Source organism: Acipenser ruthenus, chromosome 15 (assembly GCF_902713425.1).
Source record: "Acipenser ruthenus chromosome 15, fAciRut3.2 maternal haplotype, whole genome shotgun sequence".
NCBI lineage: Eukaryota > Metazoa > Chordata > Actinopteri > Acipenseriformes > Acipenseridae > Acipenser > Acipenser ruthenus.
Window position 1 is genome coordinate 32,937,428 of NC_081203.1, and position 19,892 is coordinate 32,957,319.

Genomic DNA, 19,892 nt, shown 5'->3' on the forward strand with positions numbered 1-19,892 from the left:
ATTGTGCCACTTAAAAAGGTTAGCAATGGATAAATGAAGGTTTTCTGAAGGGCATTCATTCTGGAAAATGTGAATAAGTTCTTAAATGATTCACACACACAGCCTTTTATTTTATCAACCTACATCCTACATGTATGTACAATACAACTTCTTACCTGTTCTTTTAGGAGCAAACTCCGGGGGGGAAGAGGGTGGTTGGGAAGGGTGTTGGCTGTTTCGTGAGTAGAAAATTATTTGCCTATGGGAATAAAAGTCTCGCCTCGACATTCTGCCTCAGTTGGCCGGGTTTCAACTGTAAACACGCCAGCACAGATTATAGGGGGCTGTGCTGTTGAATGGGGCTGTCCTAAAGGTGTGACAGAAAACTGATGGCTTGTCTGTCTCGTGGAAGTCAAAGATACCATCAGATTTCCCAGAGAAGTGGGTATCGCCACCTCCTGCCATTCTCCACCCCCAGACTTCAGCATGGAAACAAGAATGCACACAGAACAGGAACACCTCCAGACAAGAGCATTGGATCTGCTTTTTCTAAGGGTTCACGAAGCAAATCATCACCTTAAAGCTAGTCAGTTACAAGCATCAAGACCGAAGATAAATCTCAGTAGCGCTACATACCTTTCTCTACACGTATTGGAACACAAGTGAGGGTGTCATTCCAGTGTAGTATTATATTTAAATGTAGGATTAGTCTTCAAAGATGTGTGGTTTGATTTTCAATTTTGAAACAGTCCAGACTATCATGCGAATATGACCACCTATATGAAAAATGACAAGAAAATTAAATCTAGTTGCAAGGAGAGGAGGCATCTATTTAGTAGCCCGAGACCAGCACAGGGTTACAGTGTCTGTACAGCATATAGAGAAACACTAAGTGCTTTTACCACAAGACCCAAGCTGTAAAGAAATCCTGTGCTTCTCAGCAAAGTGCAGTCATTAGTCTGACAAAATCCCCAGCAGGCCAAGGATTATAAATAAGTCTAAACTTTTCTTAATGAAATATTTATGGGGAACGAAACAAGGAGGAGGAAACAATTTCATTGGCTGACTGATGTCAGACCAGACCATGCAACGAGAGTCATAGGCGAAATATAAAAAATAAAACAAATTAAAAAAAATCCTTATGAAACAGTTTTATTGATCCAGTGCTTTGAAACAATGACGATATGCCAGCAGGCTGTAGTATTGTATTCTTAAAGTAGAACGTTACCATTAACAAGTTGGAACGGAAGTGTACATATGGGGGGGGGGGGGGGGGGGGGGGAGAATACTTTTGGTTCGGCACAGAAGTGACAAAATGTCTAAGTCCCATATTTGGTCACATTTACAAGTATCTAACACTACTACGTAACTTAAATTAAAATGCAGCTTTCTTATTGAGCCTTATCTGTAAGCTGAGGCAACATGCAGTTTCCATCAAGTTCAGCATTTTATAAGTAGAAGGTAGTTGGTAGATTTTCACACTCAACATTATATCCCTGACCCAAGAGGTAGTTTCTAGTCCAGAACATGCAAAAGGTCAGAGAAAAACACTAGTCAAAAAATGGGAAACATGAAAATGTTAATTTTGGCTAGCCCAATAGGTTTGTGATGATGGGTCCTTCCAAACACACACACGGGGACATCAAAACTGAATGGATTTGCAGATAAACGTTACATTTTTCATGGAACGGCTCATCTGTGAAGGTATTACATATACTAATTTGAACTTATGATGGCATCTTTCACACATGCATTACCTCTGTTTACATTGGTCGGGGAGGGGGGCAGGGGAAAGAGAGAAAAAGTTCATTGGTTCAAGAGAGAAACATAACTGTATACATTGAATGTTCACAAAAAAGCCATGAAGAAATTCCTACCAGGTTTTGTTTTCTGATTTGAAACAAAAAAAAACAAAAAAAAAAACATAAAAAGGCATATGGATTACATGGTTATAAAATGCTTTAATAAATATATTTAAGTTATTTCTAAAGAACATGTCAAACAAAATGCACCAACGAACCAATGACTTTGCAAAGCAACTGTTCTTTTGTACAAAATCATTACAAATTTAAGCTATGCTTACACTTAAATCCCCCCCACCCCCAAACAGTATCTATCAGTTTAATTTTTTTGTGGGTGGCTTCCTTAATTCAATGTTATTCCCTAAAAATGGTGATTATAAAAAAAAAATAAAAATAAAAAATATCTATAGTCACTACCACTTAAGAGGTAATCCATTTTTATATTCCAGTATATATATTTTTTAAATTGTTCCCTTCATTAGGTCTGTATCCAAAGCAGACATCTGTTTCACAAATAGTATCACATGTTTGACATTCACAAATTAAAACTTAAGTATGGTACAAACAAATGTATCTTAAACTGAAGCAGTAACGGGCGGGGAGGGTGGGGGGAGAGAAATAATCATTCTGTAAAGCAAACAAACGTCTGTATACATTTACACATAACCAGTGATTATATTTGACAATAATTATGTTCTTAATGTATAGTTACACTTTGTATAAACATTTAAACCATCATAAAACATCTTTTTCTTCAAACAAATAAAAAGGAATGGCATTTAAAAAAAAAGTGTGAATTGTCTTGTTACTAAATTCAAATATACATAGCGATTCCTTTACTATATACATATGTACAAAATTGTTTTGATCAAATACAAAACAAACAAAACAAACAAAGTCTTCTGAATGAGATCTTCCCTTTGTTTTATTGTTAAACTGGTAGGGCAGTCTGACAGCTGCAATACAAACTGAAATCACAAGGCACCTGCTACAAGCATAAATACTGCAATCCTAGAAGTTAAGACAAAAAGGCCACTTGATTCAACTGCAAAGTCACTACGCTGTTTTGTATTGTATAAGGAAAATTCTGTTGAAAAAACAAAGAATGACTGACAGTAGAAACAACTGTAACAAGTGCTGTGAGCTGCCATTCATTGATATACTGAATATTGTTTTAATGTTCACAAAAGTCTCACCCCTTCTGTCCTATAAAACTACACAAAGTAGCAAAAAAAAAAAAACTGTAAACAATTACAAAATTTGTCTTTATACATTTTTTTCCCCCCCTCTTTCTTAAACAGTACATTTCAAATTGGAGGCACCTTCCTCCTCTGGTACATAGAGTAAGATAATTAACTGTACAAAAAATATATATATATGCACATAATATATATCAACTCTCAAAAGAAACCTATCAGCCTTGTCACTGAACCACAAATAACTTAAACAGAAAAAAAAAAATACTGGAGAAATGTTACGTAAAATAGAACCACTGGAATTTATTTATATTTTTAAATGGTTAAGATGGTTTGAAGTCCATGATGAAGACGACTACGTGCATTCATTTTTACATACATGCTTAAGTAGGCACGGAGGATTTATTTATTTTTTTCATACGCAATTGTCTCTCGCGTCTTTGCTGAGAGCTGCATTTACATTTTTACATCTATTGTCCTTTGAGCTGTAGGCCGTTCGGTGTGGTTGCTTCACCGGAGTGCTGTTTGCTGTGCTGACAACATCCCCTTTCCCATGCAATAAAGTTTTTGTGCATTTGTGGGAAGGGCACTTGTCTACTTCCATGCTGGCCCTCTCCTGCTCCTGCTCCTCCTCTTCCTCTCCCTCGCAAGTTCTGTTTGGAGGAGACATTAATTTTTTGCATTCATACTGCATGTCTCTGTTACTGCATGGCTTATCTATAGGATTCCTAATAGGATTCAGCGGTTCCCACTGATTGTTAACATTCTCCTCTATGGATGGACGGCTTCTTTCCCTCTCTTTTCTCCTCTTCCTGGTCCACCAGATACAGATGGCGATGCAGAAAACACAGAGAAGGGTGAACACCACACACAGAACAGGAACCAGGTAATCTACGTAGAGGAGAAAAACAAAATCTAGGTCAGTCTTATTTTGATTGAGGAGTTCATACAAGATGCGTTCTCAACGTGCTCCCGTTCAAGTGGCAGAAGACAGTGTGCCCAAACTCTATACAAAAGAGGGACAGCCCCTGGCACCGATGCTAACAAAGGATCTAAAATTATGTAGATAGGTATAAAATATTCAACAATCATCTCAGCTCATCATCCCAGGTCAAACTGAACTAGCAAGTGTGTCACACCTTGACTGAGATTGGTAGAAGTGAAGCTAATAGTCAGTGTTACGCTTTCTAGTGCAGTGCTCCAAATATAATCATTAAGAGAAACCTTCTTCTAAAAAATAGAAAATCTCTGCAAACAATTCCCAGACCTGCAAGACCATGAAAAACTCCCCATCCTCTTGGGAGAGGAAACCAGCTGCATTAAAAGAGGCAGGCCAATTCACAAGCGCCTGTGTCAGCCTGAGGGACAGGGAGTGACACCGAGGCTCCTCACACAGGGAGGAGGAGAAGAATTAAATAAAATAAATAGTTATAGAATACATATATCATTATCATTGTTGCGATTTGTTTTACGTATACTGGGTTTGTTTTATTTACTTAATGTAACATTTACATATGTTTTAAATGTCAATTGTAAAGATGGAATTTACCCATCATTGCTTTGGCAATACTTGTAATAACCAGTCATGCCAACAAAGCACTTGAAATTGAATAGTCCAGACCAATGATTCTGTAAAGGCACCAGACATTAGGAAGTACAGTAGAACTGACCAAAGTAAAATCAAGCCCACCATACTAAAATACCTAGCAAGACAAACCATGTCTGGAAAAACAAAACAAAACAAAAAAAACAGATATATTACATTTTAAAAACACACTGTAAAAAACCTATGTATGTATGTATGACCAAAAACATGATCAAAACACATTTTAAAAGCAACTTTGCAGGCAGAGCTGATGTTATCCATGCGCAATAAAAGATTGATAGCCCCAGACAAGCAGCAAGTCTCTCCAAAGCAAACACTGATCAGTGGGACTCAGTGGGAGTGTCCATATATGGCCATTATTACCAGCTCCACTCACCCGTTGATTTCCCCATGACTTGGGTTTCCACTTTGACTTCTACTACAGCCAGCATGAGGGTGCTGTTCTGTCTTTTGGAGAGCGTGTTGATGATTGTACTGGCAGCATCCTGGATAAGGCCGTGGTCCTGCTCGTCATCCACAAACGACTAAGAAAGAAAGAACAATACATTTAAAAAAAAAAAAAAAAAGAAAAAAAGTGTTTTTGCAAATGTGATGAAGTTATTGGCAGCATATATTTAGCCATCCAAGATCAGATCCTTTAGACAGCAAAGTATTTCTGCGTAAACCAGAGTCCTTATTCCAGAGCTAGTGTAGGAATCTGTTCCAGCCAGTGTTTGCACTTTTATCTGAATCTTCACTACACTGAAATTGTCTTCAATGTGTCCTTGCTATCTCTAAATTACCACTGTACTTACTGTAACCATTCCAAAGCACTAGACCTGAAGTCATTTACATTTCTTATTATACAATACCTTTGCATCACAACTTATATTTTAACCGGTTCCACATTTTAAAGTAACTAAAAATCACTCAAACCCTCTCTCTCTTTGTTCTTTGTAGCATGGAAACAAACTGCATGCTATAAGATGAAATTATGTTTTATGGGATTTATACATTCCCCCCCCCCCCCCCACAGTTTTCTGGTGGTGTACATCTAAAACAGGAGTACTTACTATAGCCACTTCAATAGCATTTTCATTGGAGTAGGAGAGGTCACAAAGCACCAGCAGAGATCTCTCCTTGGCAAGCATCCTTGTTCCTGGGAGATACTTCAGTTCAGTGCAGATGTTTTCCACAGTGGTGCCCTGTTTAAAACACACAGCAGAAATGTAAGCTATTTGCATTTGACAGTATCACCACTGGTCTCAGGCCAGCAAAATGAGTTTGAATCTGTGGTTTCACACAGGATTTATTTTTATTTGATGACTGGACTCACCTGTGGTACTTTGTCTTTGTTAAAAATGAGCGTGATCCGCGCACAGCTGTTATCCAAGTAGCCCGTATGCGGCTGGCATTCGGTGTTAATGGGCACAGGAGGCTCCGGGGCACTGCAGACACCCCATTCGTGGCAAGGTGGTGAAAAACAGGTGAAGAAATTGTGTTCCTGACATTTTTGACCTGCAGGGCAATGGTGGTTCTCTTGTCCGGGACGCTTCTGTAAAAGGCAAGGCTTTCTACCGCACAAAACCTGCACATGCAAGGGGAATAAAAACAAGAAGTGAAGTTGTGTCTTAGGAACTTTTAATAAAGAACAGTTCCTCGTCATCGTCTGGCTTTCATAAAGAATCTGAAGAGCAAGTGATAAGTTGTCTGACAGAATATTATACAAGTGTAGTGACCACACAGGCCCCTTAAATCACATGATAAATGATGGAGAGTTCACCGAGTTTAAAACAGTTTGGAAGAGAGACCTGTGTGGTCTTGAAAGCTTGAGTAAAATTCTGTCCAGATCACTAGCTCTATGAATCACAAAAAAAAAAAAAAAAAAAAAGTCTGTGCTTTTTCTGCCATATCAGAATGAACTGTTACAACAAAATAGCAATCATTCATCTACTTGTCCCTTTGGAAGAAAGCATTGCAAAAATGAAATTTCAAGACTGGTATCTACAGTATATCCTTGAGGTCAATTCTTGTTTATGGAACATGACAAACATGTTTTTTTTTATTGTAAATGCATTCACTTTTGTAGTTATTTTAAAGACAGGAACACTATAGCACAGAAAATGACTATTTAAATAGCCAAATGTTAAGAGCCATAAATTGAAAACAAAAGCATTACAAGGGGAAAAAAACAAACTAATTCAAGATAACGTTAGTTTACTTAACATTTATATTTGCCGATTAAAAGCAAACAAAAACTAAACTTAATTGAGCTTTAATCAACTGGGCGGAGGCAGGACGCTGTAAAACATTAAGCCAAGATGGCTGAGAAATCTCTTCAAAAAAGGCCTGTGGAGGTGTTATGAAGGCAAATAGAATCTCACCGTTTGTCTTTCTGCCCAACCTCACAAAACTTCACATTGGGCTGCTCTGCTCAAAACCTTGAGTGTTTAAAACATCCAGTTGAAGAAGCAGTTCAACAACCATACCAGTATAAGAATCCAGTTTAAACATTTTGGTAACTATTGGCTCTCTATGTAACTTTGGGAATCAAATACAGAAAAATACAAGAAAAAAAATAAAAGAATGTACCTTGGTACAAGCGATGTTTCCAGCGAAACATTGACAAGTATTGCATTCCTGCTCCCATCTGCTTCCATGGGGGAATTGAAGACCAGCATACCTGCATGGCTTTCCAATGCCAATAACTAGGAGATCATGGAACAAAAAACACACACTTGTAAGTCAATCACTTCAAACCTTGTTAATTAATAAATGACCTGTGCTGTATAAACAGAATGTGAGTTTACAAGTTACTGGCTTCCTGCTTTAACAGATAAACAAGTTTCACAAAATGCTTCCACACTAGTTGTGGAAAATGGACGAGTGTATATATTCTGGTATGCTACAACTAATTTGTGGCACTTATCCCAGCCTTTATTTATTACCATCCGTAACACACATGCACATTAAAAAGCAGATGTCTGCATCCAAAACACTTGAAACAATGAATAATTGTACAGTTAACTCTGTATACATTTACATATTATCGTTACCAAGGAATCCCACCTCTCCCTCCCAATTTATTTTATTTATACACAGCTTCGACAGTTAACTCTCTCTCGATCCGTACCTAACTTATTGTTAAAACAGTAAAATCACCAGTGTCCCCTCCTTTACCCCAGGGAGGCACAAGCTTGAGCAAGTAGCTTTACAAGCAAATCTAAAATCATTATTACCTTCCTGGCATCTGGGGCCGGCTCTGCCAGGAGGGCAGGTGCACCTGTACCCATATATTTCATCAACGCAAGTGGCACCATACGCACAAGGGGATGACTGGCATTCATCTATGTCTGTTTAGAAAAACAGCAAATGAAAAATCAGCAAAAACTACTAAATGCAGAGCATTGAAGGTTTTCCATTATCTCATAGTGTGCAATCAGGCACCACAATTGCTTGGCTTTAGAGTCATCCCTTTTACCAAGTTACTACATTAAATAAATTGTTCACTTGAGGCAATTAAGGCTTCATAATTGGCTGACTTAAAAATAAAAATAAAAGCATGATAAACAGGACTTAAGTGTAGGAAGAAAATGTACTCATTAAGTTCATAGAATTAACATAAACCTCCCATTAAATCCTGTTAACAGGCATTGGTATGAATTGTTTACCATCTGGGAGCTTGGGGATCATGTGATGCCACAAGGGATTCCTCATGTTTACACCCAAAGCTCAATGGAAACTGCATGTAAGCAAAATGTAAATCCAGCTTCTCTCCCCACCCCCCATCCCCTTCATCCCCTCCTCCTCGATTTCTTATGCCAACTCTGCCAGAAGCATGTCAGAATATAAAAAAAACAAAAAAACAAACAAAAAAAAAAAACAGAAGACATCACCAATTTCACAAAGGACCCTATTGTCTCAGAGGTGAGAAGAGTTTCCATGTCAATGAATTATTCCGGTTAGCGCTTGCTTCATTATTTGGGGGTACAGCTGACCTCAACACAACACGAAAGGTCGAAGGCTGAGGAGTAACCAGGGAGCTGGGTCACAATGACAGCCCAACAGCCAGCCCTCCCCCTCCCTCCTCCATCACATTACAGGCACTTACTGATTCTGCAGTCTGGTCCAGCGAAACCTGGTGCACATTCACATCGAAACCAATTGACGCCGTCCACACAGATACCGCCATTGTAGCTGTAAAAACAAACCCTCCTATTAGAGTGAAATCCTCTCACGGAACCATCACAAGCCCAGACGAGAGCGTGGGGCTTCACAAAGGCAAGCAATGTATGGCCATCAAATGCAAATCCCCAACTGTCATGCTGAGATCTTTTTTTTCTCTTTTGCTTTAACAATGAAGATACGCAGAGTGATGGAATTTATTCTCTTTTCCCCGAAATTATCCAGGCTTGTTTAATTAAATTGCAGAACGCAAAAACCAAAGAGGCACTTCAATTTCTTTTTTTGTTAATCTGTAACAGAAGGTAAAAAATTCACAAAAGGACCAAGTCAATTTTGACAGTTAAATCAGAAGACAGTTTCAGATCATTCAATTTATTAACAGCCAAGCCAAAATGTGGTAAGGTGAACAGAATATACTGAAGATTCTCTATTCATAGCTGTTGTTACTTGACCAAAATGCATTTTTGTGGTGTTGCATAAAATTATACTAAAGAATATTCAAGATATTGTAGAGTAACTTACCAAGGGTGAGGATTGCAGTCATTGGTATCTACATAAAAAAAAAAAAGGAAAATTAACATTATAAATCAATCCTGATTTAAAAAGGGAAATAGTCATCCAGAATAAAACGATTTACGTAAATAAAACTAATTCCTTTCCAGTTCCGATGACATGTGGGATATTTATATAATGTAATATGGTTTACAATCCAAGGGTATTCTCATATAACTGCTTCAATAACTTTATACTATTGGCAACTTTATTATTGAAATCATTGTAACATTTGCACAGATGCTCTATGATTCCTTACTACATGTAGATACAAGAGAGCAATAAAAAAAATGAATGCGGCAAAAGGTAATTTTGAACTACAACACTATGTTCTAGCGGCTTCACTGTTAAATTCTGCCTGCCTTTTGCCTTTTAAGGACACATGCAAAAGTGTGAAATAAAAACTATTGTATATATTAACCTGTGAACCCCTTTCCCAGCAGGAGAAAGTATGACATTACAGTCCAAGTAGCTGGTGGGGGACCAGCTGAAATGCTGGGCTGGACTGTTTCGGGGGGGGGGGGGGGGGGGGGGGGGGGGGTTGACAGCTACTGTGTCATTGTTTTAGTTTTTACATTCAACAGATCCAAGCTGTCTTTTCTAGTACTTAATTACATTTGCAGTTGTGTTCTTTCCACCACAACATCTAACAAAGTCATAATATTTAGAATCATTATGCAAATGTAATCCCCCCCCCCAAATCTACAGATTTGAAAAAAAAATAAATAAATAAAAAAAAATAAAAAAAAAAGAAAATATATATATATATATATATATATATATATATATATATATATATATATATATATATATATAATCATTTATTTTTATTTTAATTTTAAATGCAGCTTTTGTCTGAATAAAAGAAAAGGATCAATCTGGTTGACTGAGAGATGCATACTTGTGCAATGTTCAATATTTTGTGCAAGTTAAGTCTTGAAATATCTAACCCCACCTTAAATGTTGGTATGTTCCTACAAAACTGAAAAGGTTATCCTTCAAGGATAACAAACCACCCACTTAAACCCAGAACAAAAAGCAAAATGAGCTCTTTCCATGCCAATACATTCCCTGCCCAAAAGCTATTTAAAATGCATGCATACTCTTGCAAAGATTTTCGCTTTGACACACACAAAAAAAATTCTTACTCTGTGTGCAGGTGGCTCCTTCCCAACCTTCCTTGCAGATGCATGTAAAGGTATCGCCTCCTCCAACACACGTTCCACCATTCTGACAAGGGATTGGAGTACAACTGCTGTTCTTTGCTGCAAATTAAAAAATAAATAAATTAAATCAATTTAGCTTCAACTCGAAGATTCTTGAAGATCATTTATGAAAAGCAACAGCAGTTACTGCACTGGTGTAAAATACACTGTTTAGCCATTTTAACAAACTATTAGAAATCATTACTTCCTGGCCAAGTCCCAGGACAGGCTTAACCTCATGAACTACTGTTTATTGCAACAATTATATAGAAGCAAAAGGCAAGAAGCTCACCAGTATTACATGTACTGCCACCCCATTCAGGAGGGCAGGCACATCGAAAAGCATCTCCAACATCATAGCAGGTCCCACCGTTGCTGCACGTGTTTGCATCACACTGGTTTTCACCTGAAAAGAAAACAGCATGCCTGTTAAACTCTAAATAAAGCTAAAGCAGATAAGCTATGACACACTGCTGTCTCATTGAGTCTTTACAAAGACAGTGTAAAGACAACCAACAAAATCAAACCAAATCAGGAGGAAGAAAACAAAAAATGCTTACGTGAATGACAGGTTTTGCCTTTCCAACTATTCTGGCATTCACAGTAGAAATCATTTACCAAGTCCACACATTTGCCACCATTTTTGCAAAGGTTGTGACGACAGTCATCTACATCTGAGGAAACGAAACACGCATCAGTATAAAAAAAAAAAAAAAAAAAAAAAAGACAGCAGAGCAATTAAAATAGGACACAAGTTGTCTAATAGAAAATACACTTACTAATCTCACATAAATTCCCCTCCCAGCCATCATGACAGAAGCACTGAAATGAATTTATTCCATCGATGCATGTTCCTCCATTTTTGCAGGGATTGGTAATGCAGTCATTAACATCTAAAATTAAATTAGAAAAAGAAAATCAGATATGGTCCACCCAAGCACGCAAACACCAAAAGCAATAGGTTTAAAATTCCTCGCTTACTTTCATGACAGTATATCCCAGTAAATCCTTTTTCACAAGCACAAGTAAAGTTTCCTCCTGGTTGGCTAATGCATTGCCCATGTGGTCCGCACACATTGGAGGAAATATACCGCAAACCTTCCTGGGTGGTGTTGGTTGCAACTGCTATGGTGCAACTGTCGATTACTTAAAAAAAAAAAAAAAAAAGTGAGAAGGCAAATTATATTTTAATCCGCGATGCTCAGGTTCATTGATAGTCTATTGGCTACACCATAATATGAAGAAACTGCAGTTTAATGATGCAATGACCGGAAATCAAAATGTGATTCCCCATACCAGTACCAACAGAACTACTAGAAAGAGGTTTTCTGCATGTTTCAAATATGGTATTGGCATCCAAGTACATAGATCCTTATTTGGGTATTTCTGAAACTTAATTTTATAGCGTTACTTGTAAAATCAAGAAAGTAGAATAGAAGAAAAAAAATAATCAATCAATCAATCAATCATGCTGGTGATAGAATGCGGGTACCTTCGCAAGGGGTGTTTTTGCAATGATCTTTGAAGGCGGAGCAGTTTTTTCCCTCATAGTCTTCAGAACAGGCACAGTAGTAATCTCCTCCAACATTATAACATGAAGCTTGATTCTGGCAAGGGTTGGGGTTACAGGGATTACTTTTAACCTGAAACAAGAAAACATTATTGAAACATTAGAGTCACTGGTAGTGCGAAACCCTTTGAATACACAGATGAAAATGGAAAGGGTAAACCCAAGCAGTCATCCTGTAATCTTATTAAAAAGATGATGCATCTTCAAGCCTGAGATCTTTTACTGTAAACATCTTAGCGTCCTCAACAGGACTAATCTTGTTAAGAAGGTTACCAGAGGCAGCTAGCTCATAGATTACATAAAGCCCTATTTAGCACATGACTTGAAGCTAAAGCAGTTTTCAATATATATATATTTTTTTTTTTAAACTAAGAGGGAAAAAAGTAAGGACAAAAGCATTAAATCATGCAGATGCGGTCATATTTCACAGTTAATGTTTTTGTAAGTCACACGTTAGGAAAAAAAATCTCAACCTTAAACAAAACTTTAAAGCTTGTAAACCATCATTACCACTATTGCCTTTTATGGAAATACTGAACCTCAATAGTCTTTCACGTAGCCCAGTTGATTAAATTAACCATCGAGCTGGACTTGTAGGTTTGCTCGAGTCCTGTGATAGGATGGAGTCTATAGTTAAGTGTTCGCTCACGCCTTTGTTCTTTTTAAACAAAGTCAATGCTGTCTGGTTTCTTGTACTCATGAATGCAGACGATGGGAAATGAAAGCAGATGGGTACTCTAAGCTCAGTCGTACGATTGTTTTACAAATGCCAGTGGAAACACCACACAAAAGGCAATGCGATTACTTAGTAAAGGTATTGCTTTTTCACCTGATTATTTTATTAATTATAAATTAAGGCATGCATATATGCATATATATATATATATATATATATATATATATATATATATATATATATATATATATATATATATATATATATATATATATATAATTTCAGACACACACTACGAAAGTATGTTATTACTATACAATTGAATTTGGAACACACACACCCACCCAAATGGAAAATCCTTTACTGGTAAAAAAAAACCAAACACCAATCACAAGTTTAGCCGACAGTTTTTATGTCTAAAGTGTGGCACGAGTTCCCTGCTATGCTTGAGTAAAGCTGGTCAGCTCTCACTATCAAAAAAGTGTTTTGATCTGCTACACCCTGTTTTCGTATGGTTTCTTGTTGCGAGACAACAGTACCCTTTCAGTAATCCCATTAAAAGCAAGAGCAAGCTGCTGCTTGAGCTGCAGTCAGCATCTGATCAGTAAGGAGGCTTGTGCTAAAAATCGTCAGGGTCCAATCATTACCAAACATTCAAAGTGCAGTCATTACCCCTATACTTGTTCAATTCTGTTAACGCCTGGTTACTTAAGTGCGCTGGAATTTTATAATTCAATCTTCATCGTGTCCAAACTAAGTCTGCCAATAGGTGTATGCAGAAGTTACCTCTGCATCTTAAAACAATAACTCACAGCAATATAACATTCTGAATGTAAAAAGAACACTGTAGCTGAGACTATTCTTCATGTCTCAGCTTTCAATTACTCCAAGTATTTAAGGAGTACAATACATGTCACCACAATATCTGAATAATAGAAGTAGTAAGGAAGGCAGATTGCGTAGCTTCAGGCTGCACTTGTGACTTATTTGCTTGTTACTCCGAACATATCGGGCGACATCCCTGTTTAATGGAAAATGTTTCATAATGGCTGCCCATTTACAAAAATGGTATGACTGTTTGCTTACTGCTCACCTCACAGAAAATACCAGAGAAACCCTGCTGGCACTGACAGAGGAAGCCATCTATCAGGTCCTGGCATCGCCCCCCATTCATACAGGGGCTGCTCGAGCATTTGTTTATCTGGATTTCACAATGTTTGCCAACAAATCCTGGATGACAGAGGCAGTGATACCCATTCACCTCATCCTGTTGTAGAAAAAAAACAAAAAAAAAAAACACACCACACCTCAGGATGTAAAAAACAAATAAGCCATTTCTGAAACAACCACACAACCAAGCTTTTAGAATAATATCTCCAGCACTGGTGCTGTACAAGGCTTCTGCAGAAGCAAGGAAGGAGGATTATACCCATGTTAATTCATTTAGAATTAATCACTCACCTTACACGTTCCTCCATGTTGACATTGCCCATTGCAGTCATTGATATCTACAGACAAAAAATAAATAAAAAAGTTGTTTTAAATTTACAATATGGAAAAGGCATATGAAACATAAAATCATCCTTTTGACACACTATAAAAAACTTCAGGAATTTAAATACTTCAGACAACTAAGCCTAAAGATGTTATGGAAACTCAATTAAAACTACCAGCATCATATAGAGTACATGTCTCCAGGACACCCTTTTCCAGTGTACTATTCATAAAAGAAAATTAAAAGACCAGAGCTTTGATAGTCAGACAGGTCCCGCTGCATGAAAATACTATAAAATTATATATATATATATATATATATATATATATATGCTTGTTAAACTAAAAATAAAATATTGCTATATAAAAATAGCTTGTTAAAAAAAAAACCAACAGAGCAGCAGCAAACAATGATCAATACTAACTGAAGTCACAGTTTTGGCCATCCCATCCTTGAAAGCAGTCACAATAATATCCACCAATTAAGTTTTTGCAAGAGTAAGCATTAAGGCAAGGCTTCCCCACACATTCATTAGCATCTGTAAAAGTAAAGAGGAAAACGGGAAGGGGGAAGGAAGATAGTAAGAAACAGTTTCCAACCACCAAACAGATACAGGTCATGCATTAGTAGTCTTGAAAGAGACAGTTTATAGATTCACAACACAGGGTATTCTGGCTTCCTGCTCCTCTTCCCAGGACAGACTGAAGGATGCCTTACATTCTTCACTCAGAGTGGAACCTACAAACTGCTTATTTTGAATGGGAGATCAGGTCAGAATCTATCACACTGTCACTTTAAACACCACATCATTTTGCACAAAATCCAAATCAGATATAAACCAAATGCCACCCAAAACAAAAAAAAGCCAAGCAAAAGGAGTTTGCGTTTTTACTTTGCATTATTCAGTAGGTCTTATCAATTTGCAAACAATTTCTCTGGATTGCAGCTGCCCGTCTACGAAACCCAATCTTCATGCTTGGGCACTGGCAAAAACGCAGCGTCAAGAGATGGATGTATAATTTAAAGACGTAAAATAAAACCCGACAACTTAACTCGTACTGAATCTTGTTTACAGATTATAAACCATTTCCTTTCGGAATCCGTTTCCTGAACAAACTCTAGCCATGAACAATTTGAGAAATGCACTATTCGATCTGGCCCCAAAGATAACCCATTTATACAAATTGAGTCCCAAGGCTAGCAGTTGCCAGCAAATGTATTATTTATAGCTTTAATCTGGATGTCACCTGGATCATATTTCAAATAGCCTGCTTTCGCTACTAAACCAATTAAAATTAAGTATACCATAAGATTGCTTTCACAATTCTGGGGGTAAAAAAAACATGCAACAAACTACAGCTTCAAAACAGAAATAGTCATCTTTCTGCTCCATGTTTGACCCCTTGTTATAATAGCAGAAACCCTTACCTATCTGGCAGGTCCTGCCAACCCACTGAGATGGACAGATGCATTCAAACCCATTTACTCTGTCAATGCATGTACCCCCTCGAGCGCAGGGATTAGAGGCACATTCATCAATGTCTGGAAAATAAAATTCAATAAACACATTGTTATTACAGTACATCCCTCAACAAGTGCCATGTGTTTGTGCGGATCAAAAACTGGGAGAAAAAAAAAAAGATAGAAAGTTTCAGGAAGACTAGTGAATGCCATGTGTAGGCATGGATTCTATAGATTTATGGTGTAGAGATATTTTCCAACGTTGATATTTAAACAGCGAGCATTGTATTACTATTGTTTCCTTAGTTAGTCCGACATTAAGGAATTATAGTCCATTCCAGATGTTATAATAAATTAGGTTTATCCAATATATTTAAAATGACTGTAAATCGTATTTCAAGGGCCACACCCAAACAAGAGCATCCACGACTAGAACACAAACCAACTGGCAGAGGTCCAGCTAAGAGTCTTATAGTATTGTGAGAACATGTTGCTGACTTCACACTGCAACATGATTACTCTCTACATAATCCGGGGGCTACAGGTTAATGCTATCAAATAAATCTTTACACTTACAGATTCTGAATAAATGTCCTAGATAAAACACACAATACAGAGAAGTCCACTTCACACCAATATTTATTTTCTCTTTACATCTCCATGCAGTAGATTTAAACTTGCCATGCCAAGGCAGTTAGTTTTTTCCTCCAGACACACCAAGCTGGAGGGTCGTTTCACAGTGAGGCGAGGGTGGGAGTTCATTTTGAGACTTCTAATAAATTAGGTCAACATTTTAGGAGACTGTGGTCCAGTGGTTAAAGAAAAGGGCTTGTAACCAGGAGGGCCCCCGGTTCAAAATCGCGGCTCAGATACTGTCTCATTGTGTGACCCTGAGCAAGTCACTTAACCTCCTTGTGCTCTGTCTTTCGGGTGAGATGTTGTTATAAGTGACTCTACAGCTGAGGCACAGTTCACACACCCTAGTCTCCAAGTCACCTTGGATAAAAGGTGTCTGCTAACTAAACAAATAATTCTCATACACACACACACACACACACACACTTAGTTCAGCTAGTCACTGATCAGTAGCTAAAAGTTTGAAGGTAAAACCCTTACCGTTGGCACAGGTTGGACCGTTCCACCCTGGGGGACAATGACATTCAAAGCCAGATGGGATTTCGTGACAAGTGCCACCATTTGCACAAGGATTTGAGACACAAGCATGTTCAGCTGTAAATAAAATATGAATATATAACAACAATTTGCACATAAGGAAAATAAATAAATTAAAAATGAATAAAAGCAGAACTTTAAATACAGATACAAGCCTGCTTATGTCATCAAGAGAACTCTTATTTACTTATAGCTTTTCTTCCTGCTTACCAATTTCACAGTTCTTGCCAGAATAACCATCTGGACAGACACACTGGTATTCGTCAGGTTCTGTGTTCATGCAGGTCCCTCCATTAATGCAGGGGTGATGTGTACCACAGTAGTTAAGATCTATAAAATTAGAAGACAGAAAAAAAGTGACCTTTAAAATACAGTATAGGCAGGAGCAGTAATACAAAACCAAACGTACTATTTCAGTTTAGAGTCTAAAGCAGATCAGTGCCGAGACTCCTCATTAAAAGCAGTCAATCTTTGCACAGCCTGTCATCACATTGCTCTCAGGGGTCGAGAAAGCATAAAACACACACACACACACACACACACACAGCAAGGGGCGACCTGCAATACACTAGCTTGCGAATTGGCAAATATTCCTACAGTAGAGTGGATTTAAAAAACAAAAAAAGACATCATGTGAAGACTATTTGATTGCACAGGGAAGAAAACAGTCCACAACAAAAAGTAGTTTATCTGAACTTCATACTGGGAAGCACTGTGTTTTGGTGTGGCCAGTAGGATTCAAAATTTCAATGCACCTGCATATAAAATTAGCCAACATTTAATGGGATAGGCCACAAGCAAACAGAGATGTATAGTTCAGCATCCAAAAGCCACTTAAAAAGGTTGGTTAACAGTCAAAGGTGTGCCTAGGTCAAGGAATAAAACCCTCAAACCCATGCAAGCGTGCCACGTGTTACAAAAATGCATACCTTTGTTGCACAACAAGCCACCCCAGTTCTTCTCACAGGTACATTGCCAGGGCTTGACACAGGTTCCATGGACACAGCCAGGGTACGGGAGACAATCGTCACAGAATTGGCCTTGCCACCCATACTGGCACCTGAAAGGAGAATGCATGGATGGAATCATTAGCAAAGAACATAGAAGCACATCTCAAACCAGTGAACAACTGGCATCTTTTGACTTGAATAAAAAGTGTCGTCATGAACTGCCCGCCCCCGCCCCTCACCCCCAAAATCAATACACTTCAAAAGCAATCGTTTACTTCATCCTACTGAACCAGAAGACACAAGGATCTTTGTTTCTTGGAATAGGATTTTGGATAATAGAATTAGATTGCCATTTAAGAACATGCTCTCCTGCTTCACCGCCTTTCCCGCCCCCTCATCCCAAAAGGAGGTTTCAAATATTTTGCAGCAGTTCTAGTTAAAATGTTATTGGGAAGGTAGACACTTCGGGGTTAGCAGATCTGTTGTTGTAGGGCAGCAGACTGTTATTCCAAGGCCACGAGTGCTCAAAGTCACAGCTGTCTTGTCAATTCTCTGTGTTATTTTAAGCCACCTTTCCCACAGAAGTAGCCCATTATGCTCCAGCTGTTGATTGAAACGCAAGCTTCAAAACTGTCGAAAACATTTTCCAAATGCACGACTGGGACCACTGCTATTCATCCTTCCCTTTCATAGGCACCGAATTCACGATCATTTAAAAAAGAACTGAATATTTGAAAGGAAAACAAAATATTCAGATTGCAAAAACACAACTTGAGGGGAGATGGATATTGTGATACTGTATTTGACTTATAGCAATGCCCTGGCTTCCAGCACACAGCATGCAAGGCGTTCTGCCAATCCTTAAATAACTTGAGTGATACGTCCAAAATAACTTTTTGAAACCAAGTGCTCCATATCTTTATAAAAAGGTCTTTTCACATCTGCAGAATTACACCGAGCTGAAACTAACCAACCACAACAGCTCTGCAACTACTTTAATAGTAAAGCTGCGTGTACAATGTCTAGTGCTGCAGCTAAAAATATTCCGTTGCAGATCAGTTACGGAGTAGTAATAATACCCTGTGACTAGAGAGTTTTATAACAAGGAGAAATTTATCCCACCCACGCCCAAATGAATGTTTAATAAACTGTGGCGTGAAGTGCCCAGGTAAATCACTGGTGTTGAAGTAACCTGAATGCTGTAAGCAATTGGTCACATCCCAAGGCTAATCCTAATGTAGTATTCTGCTGGTCTTTCCCAACCAGCTGGGAAATGTATTCATCACCACATGGTAAAAAAAACAAATACTATTCAGCATGTACATTCAAATACTGAAAAGGATTATGTATTAGAATTTTTGGCTATGAACTTTACATTTTTCTAGGAGATCAAGATTTACAAATTAAAATATCTCATCTTTAAATAAAGTATGCAATTTTAATCCTACCATGTACAGAAAATGCTCTAGTAGGAGTAGGGCTTTTCCAAATTTTCCAAATCTCTACTTCCCATTAAATGTTAATTAGTAGTTAAGCTGTCTCTGCATCCTAAAAACTACTAATTAAAACGACTGGGTGCAAGATGTTTTTTTCTTTGCTACAAAATCAAGGACATTTGAAACAATGGACTTGCTATCAGTGTACACTCTGTACTGGGTATTTTATGCTGAAAAGAATGAAATGCGATTAGGCTCAGCGATGAGCAATTAAAGTAATCTGGTCACATCTGTTTGAAACAAAAATTAAGTGAAACAGAATCGGGCTCAGTCAAGATATGAAGTTAAAAACAACTGACATGGTTTTGTGATCAACTGCTTTTTCTGAGCAACTTTATTGCATACAGAAATTCAAGCAAAGGTCTTGCTGTACCTCCGAAAGAAGTTACCAGTTCCTTACAGAATAGGCTTGTACGACAGTATTAGCGACTTCCTGACCACATGTCAGCATTGCCTGATTATTCCCAGGAAAATTCTTCCTCCAAGCAGTGTGTTTTCAGTTTAAAACCCCTGTTTACAAGTCAAAACAGGTCACTGCGTGGGATGCTTATGCAATTCTAGGGATTG

General features: G+C 37.9%; 1 protein-coding gene across 2 annotated transcripts in view; it reads right to left on the bottom strand.

The window, feature by feature from the left end:
• Positions 1-1,920: 1,920 nt before the first annotated feature.
• The window catches only part of LOC117422415 (protein jagged-2-like), a 38,106-nt gene continuing 20,134 nt past the window's right edge, over positions 1,921-19,892 (bottom strand). Inside the window, exons 6-26 of one of the 2 annotated variants that reach the window (XM_058987999.1) lie at positions 17,809-17,939; positions 17,090-17,209; positions 16,823-16,936; positions 15,674-15,787; positions 14,670-14,783; positions 14,212-14,258; positions 13,844-14,017; positions 11,997-12,147; positions 11,486-11,650; positions 11,284-11,397; positions 11,065-11,178; positions 10,797-10,910; positions 10,448-10,564; positions 9,270-9,297; positions 8,674-8,759; positions 7,802-7,915; positions 7,155-7,270; positions 5,899-6,150; positions 5,636-5,767; positions 4,960-5,107; positions 1,921-3,868 (exon numbers count right to left, since the gene is read on the bottom strand). In XM_058987999.1, the coding sequence (XP_058843982.1) occupies positions 3,393-3,868; positions 4,960-5,107; positions 5,636-5,767; positions 5,899-6,150; positions 7,155-7,270; positions 7,802-7,915; positions 8,674-8,759; positions 9,270-9,297; positions 10,448-10,564; positions 10,797-10,910; positions 11,065-11,178; positions 11,284-11,397; positions 11,486-11,650; positions 11,997-12,147; positions 13,844-14,017; positions 14,212-14,258; positions 14,670-14,783; positions 15,674-15,787; positions 16,823-16,936; positions 17,090-17,209; positions 17,809-17,939 (2,941 nt within the window). In that variant the 3' untranslated portion in view covers positions 1,921-3,392. The remainder of the gene's footprint in view (positions 3,869-4,959; positions 5,108-5,635; positions 5,768-5,898; positions 6,151-7,154; positions 7,271-7,801; positions 7,916-8,673; positions 8,760-9,269; positions 9,298-10,447; positions 10,565-10,796; positions 10,911-11,064; positions 11,179-11,283; positions 11,398-11,485; positions 11,651-11,996; positions 12,148-13,843; positions 14,018-14,211; positions 14,259-14,669; positions 14,784-15,673; positions 15,788-16,822; positions 16,937-17,089; positions 17,210-17,808; positions 17,940-19,892) is intronic. The other variant, XM_058988000.1, reaches the window with a different exon arrangement.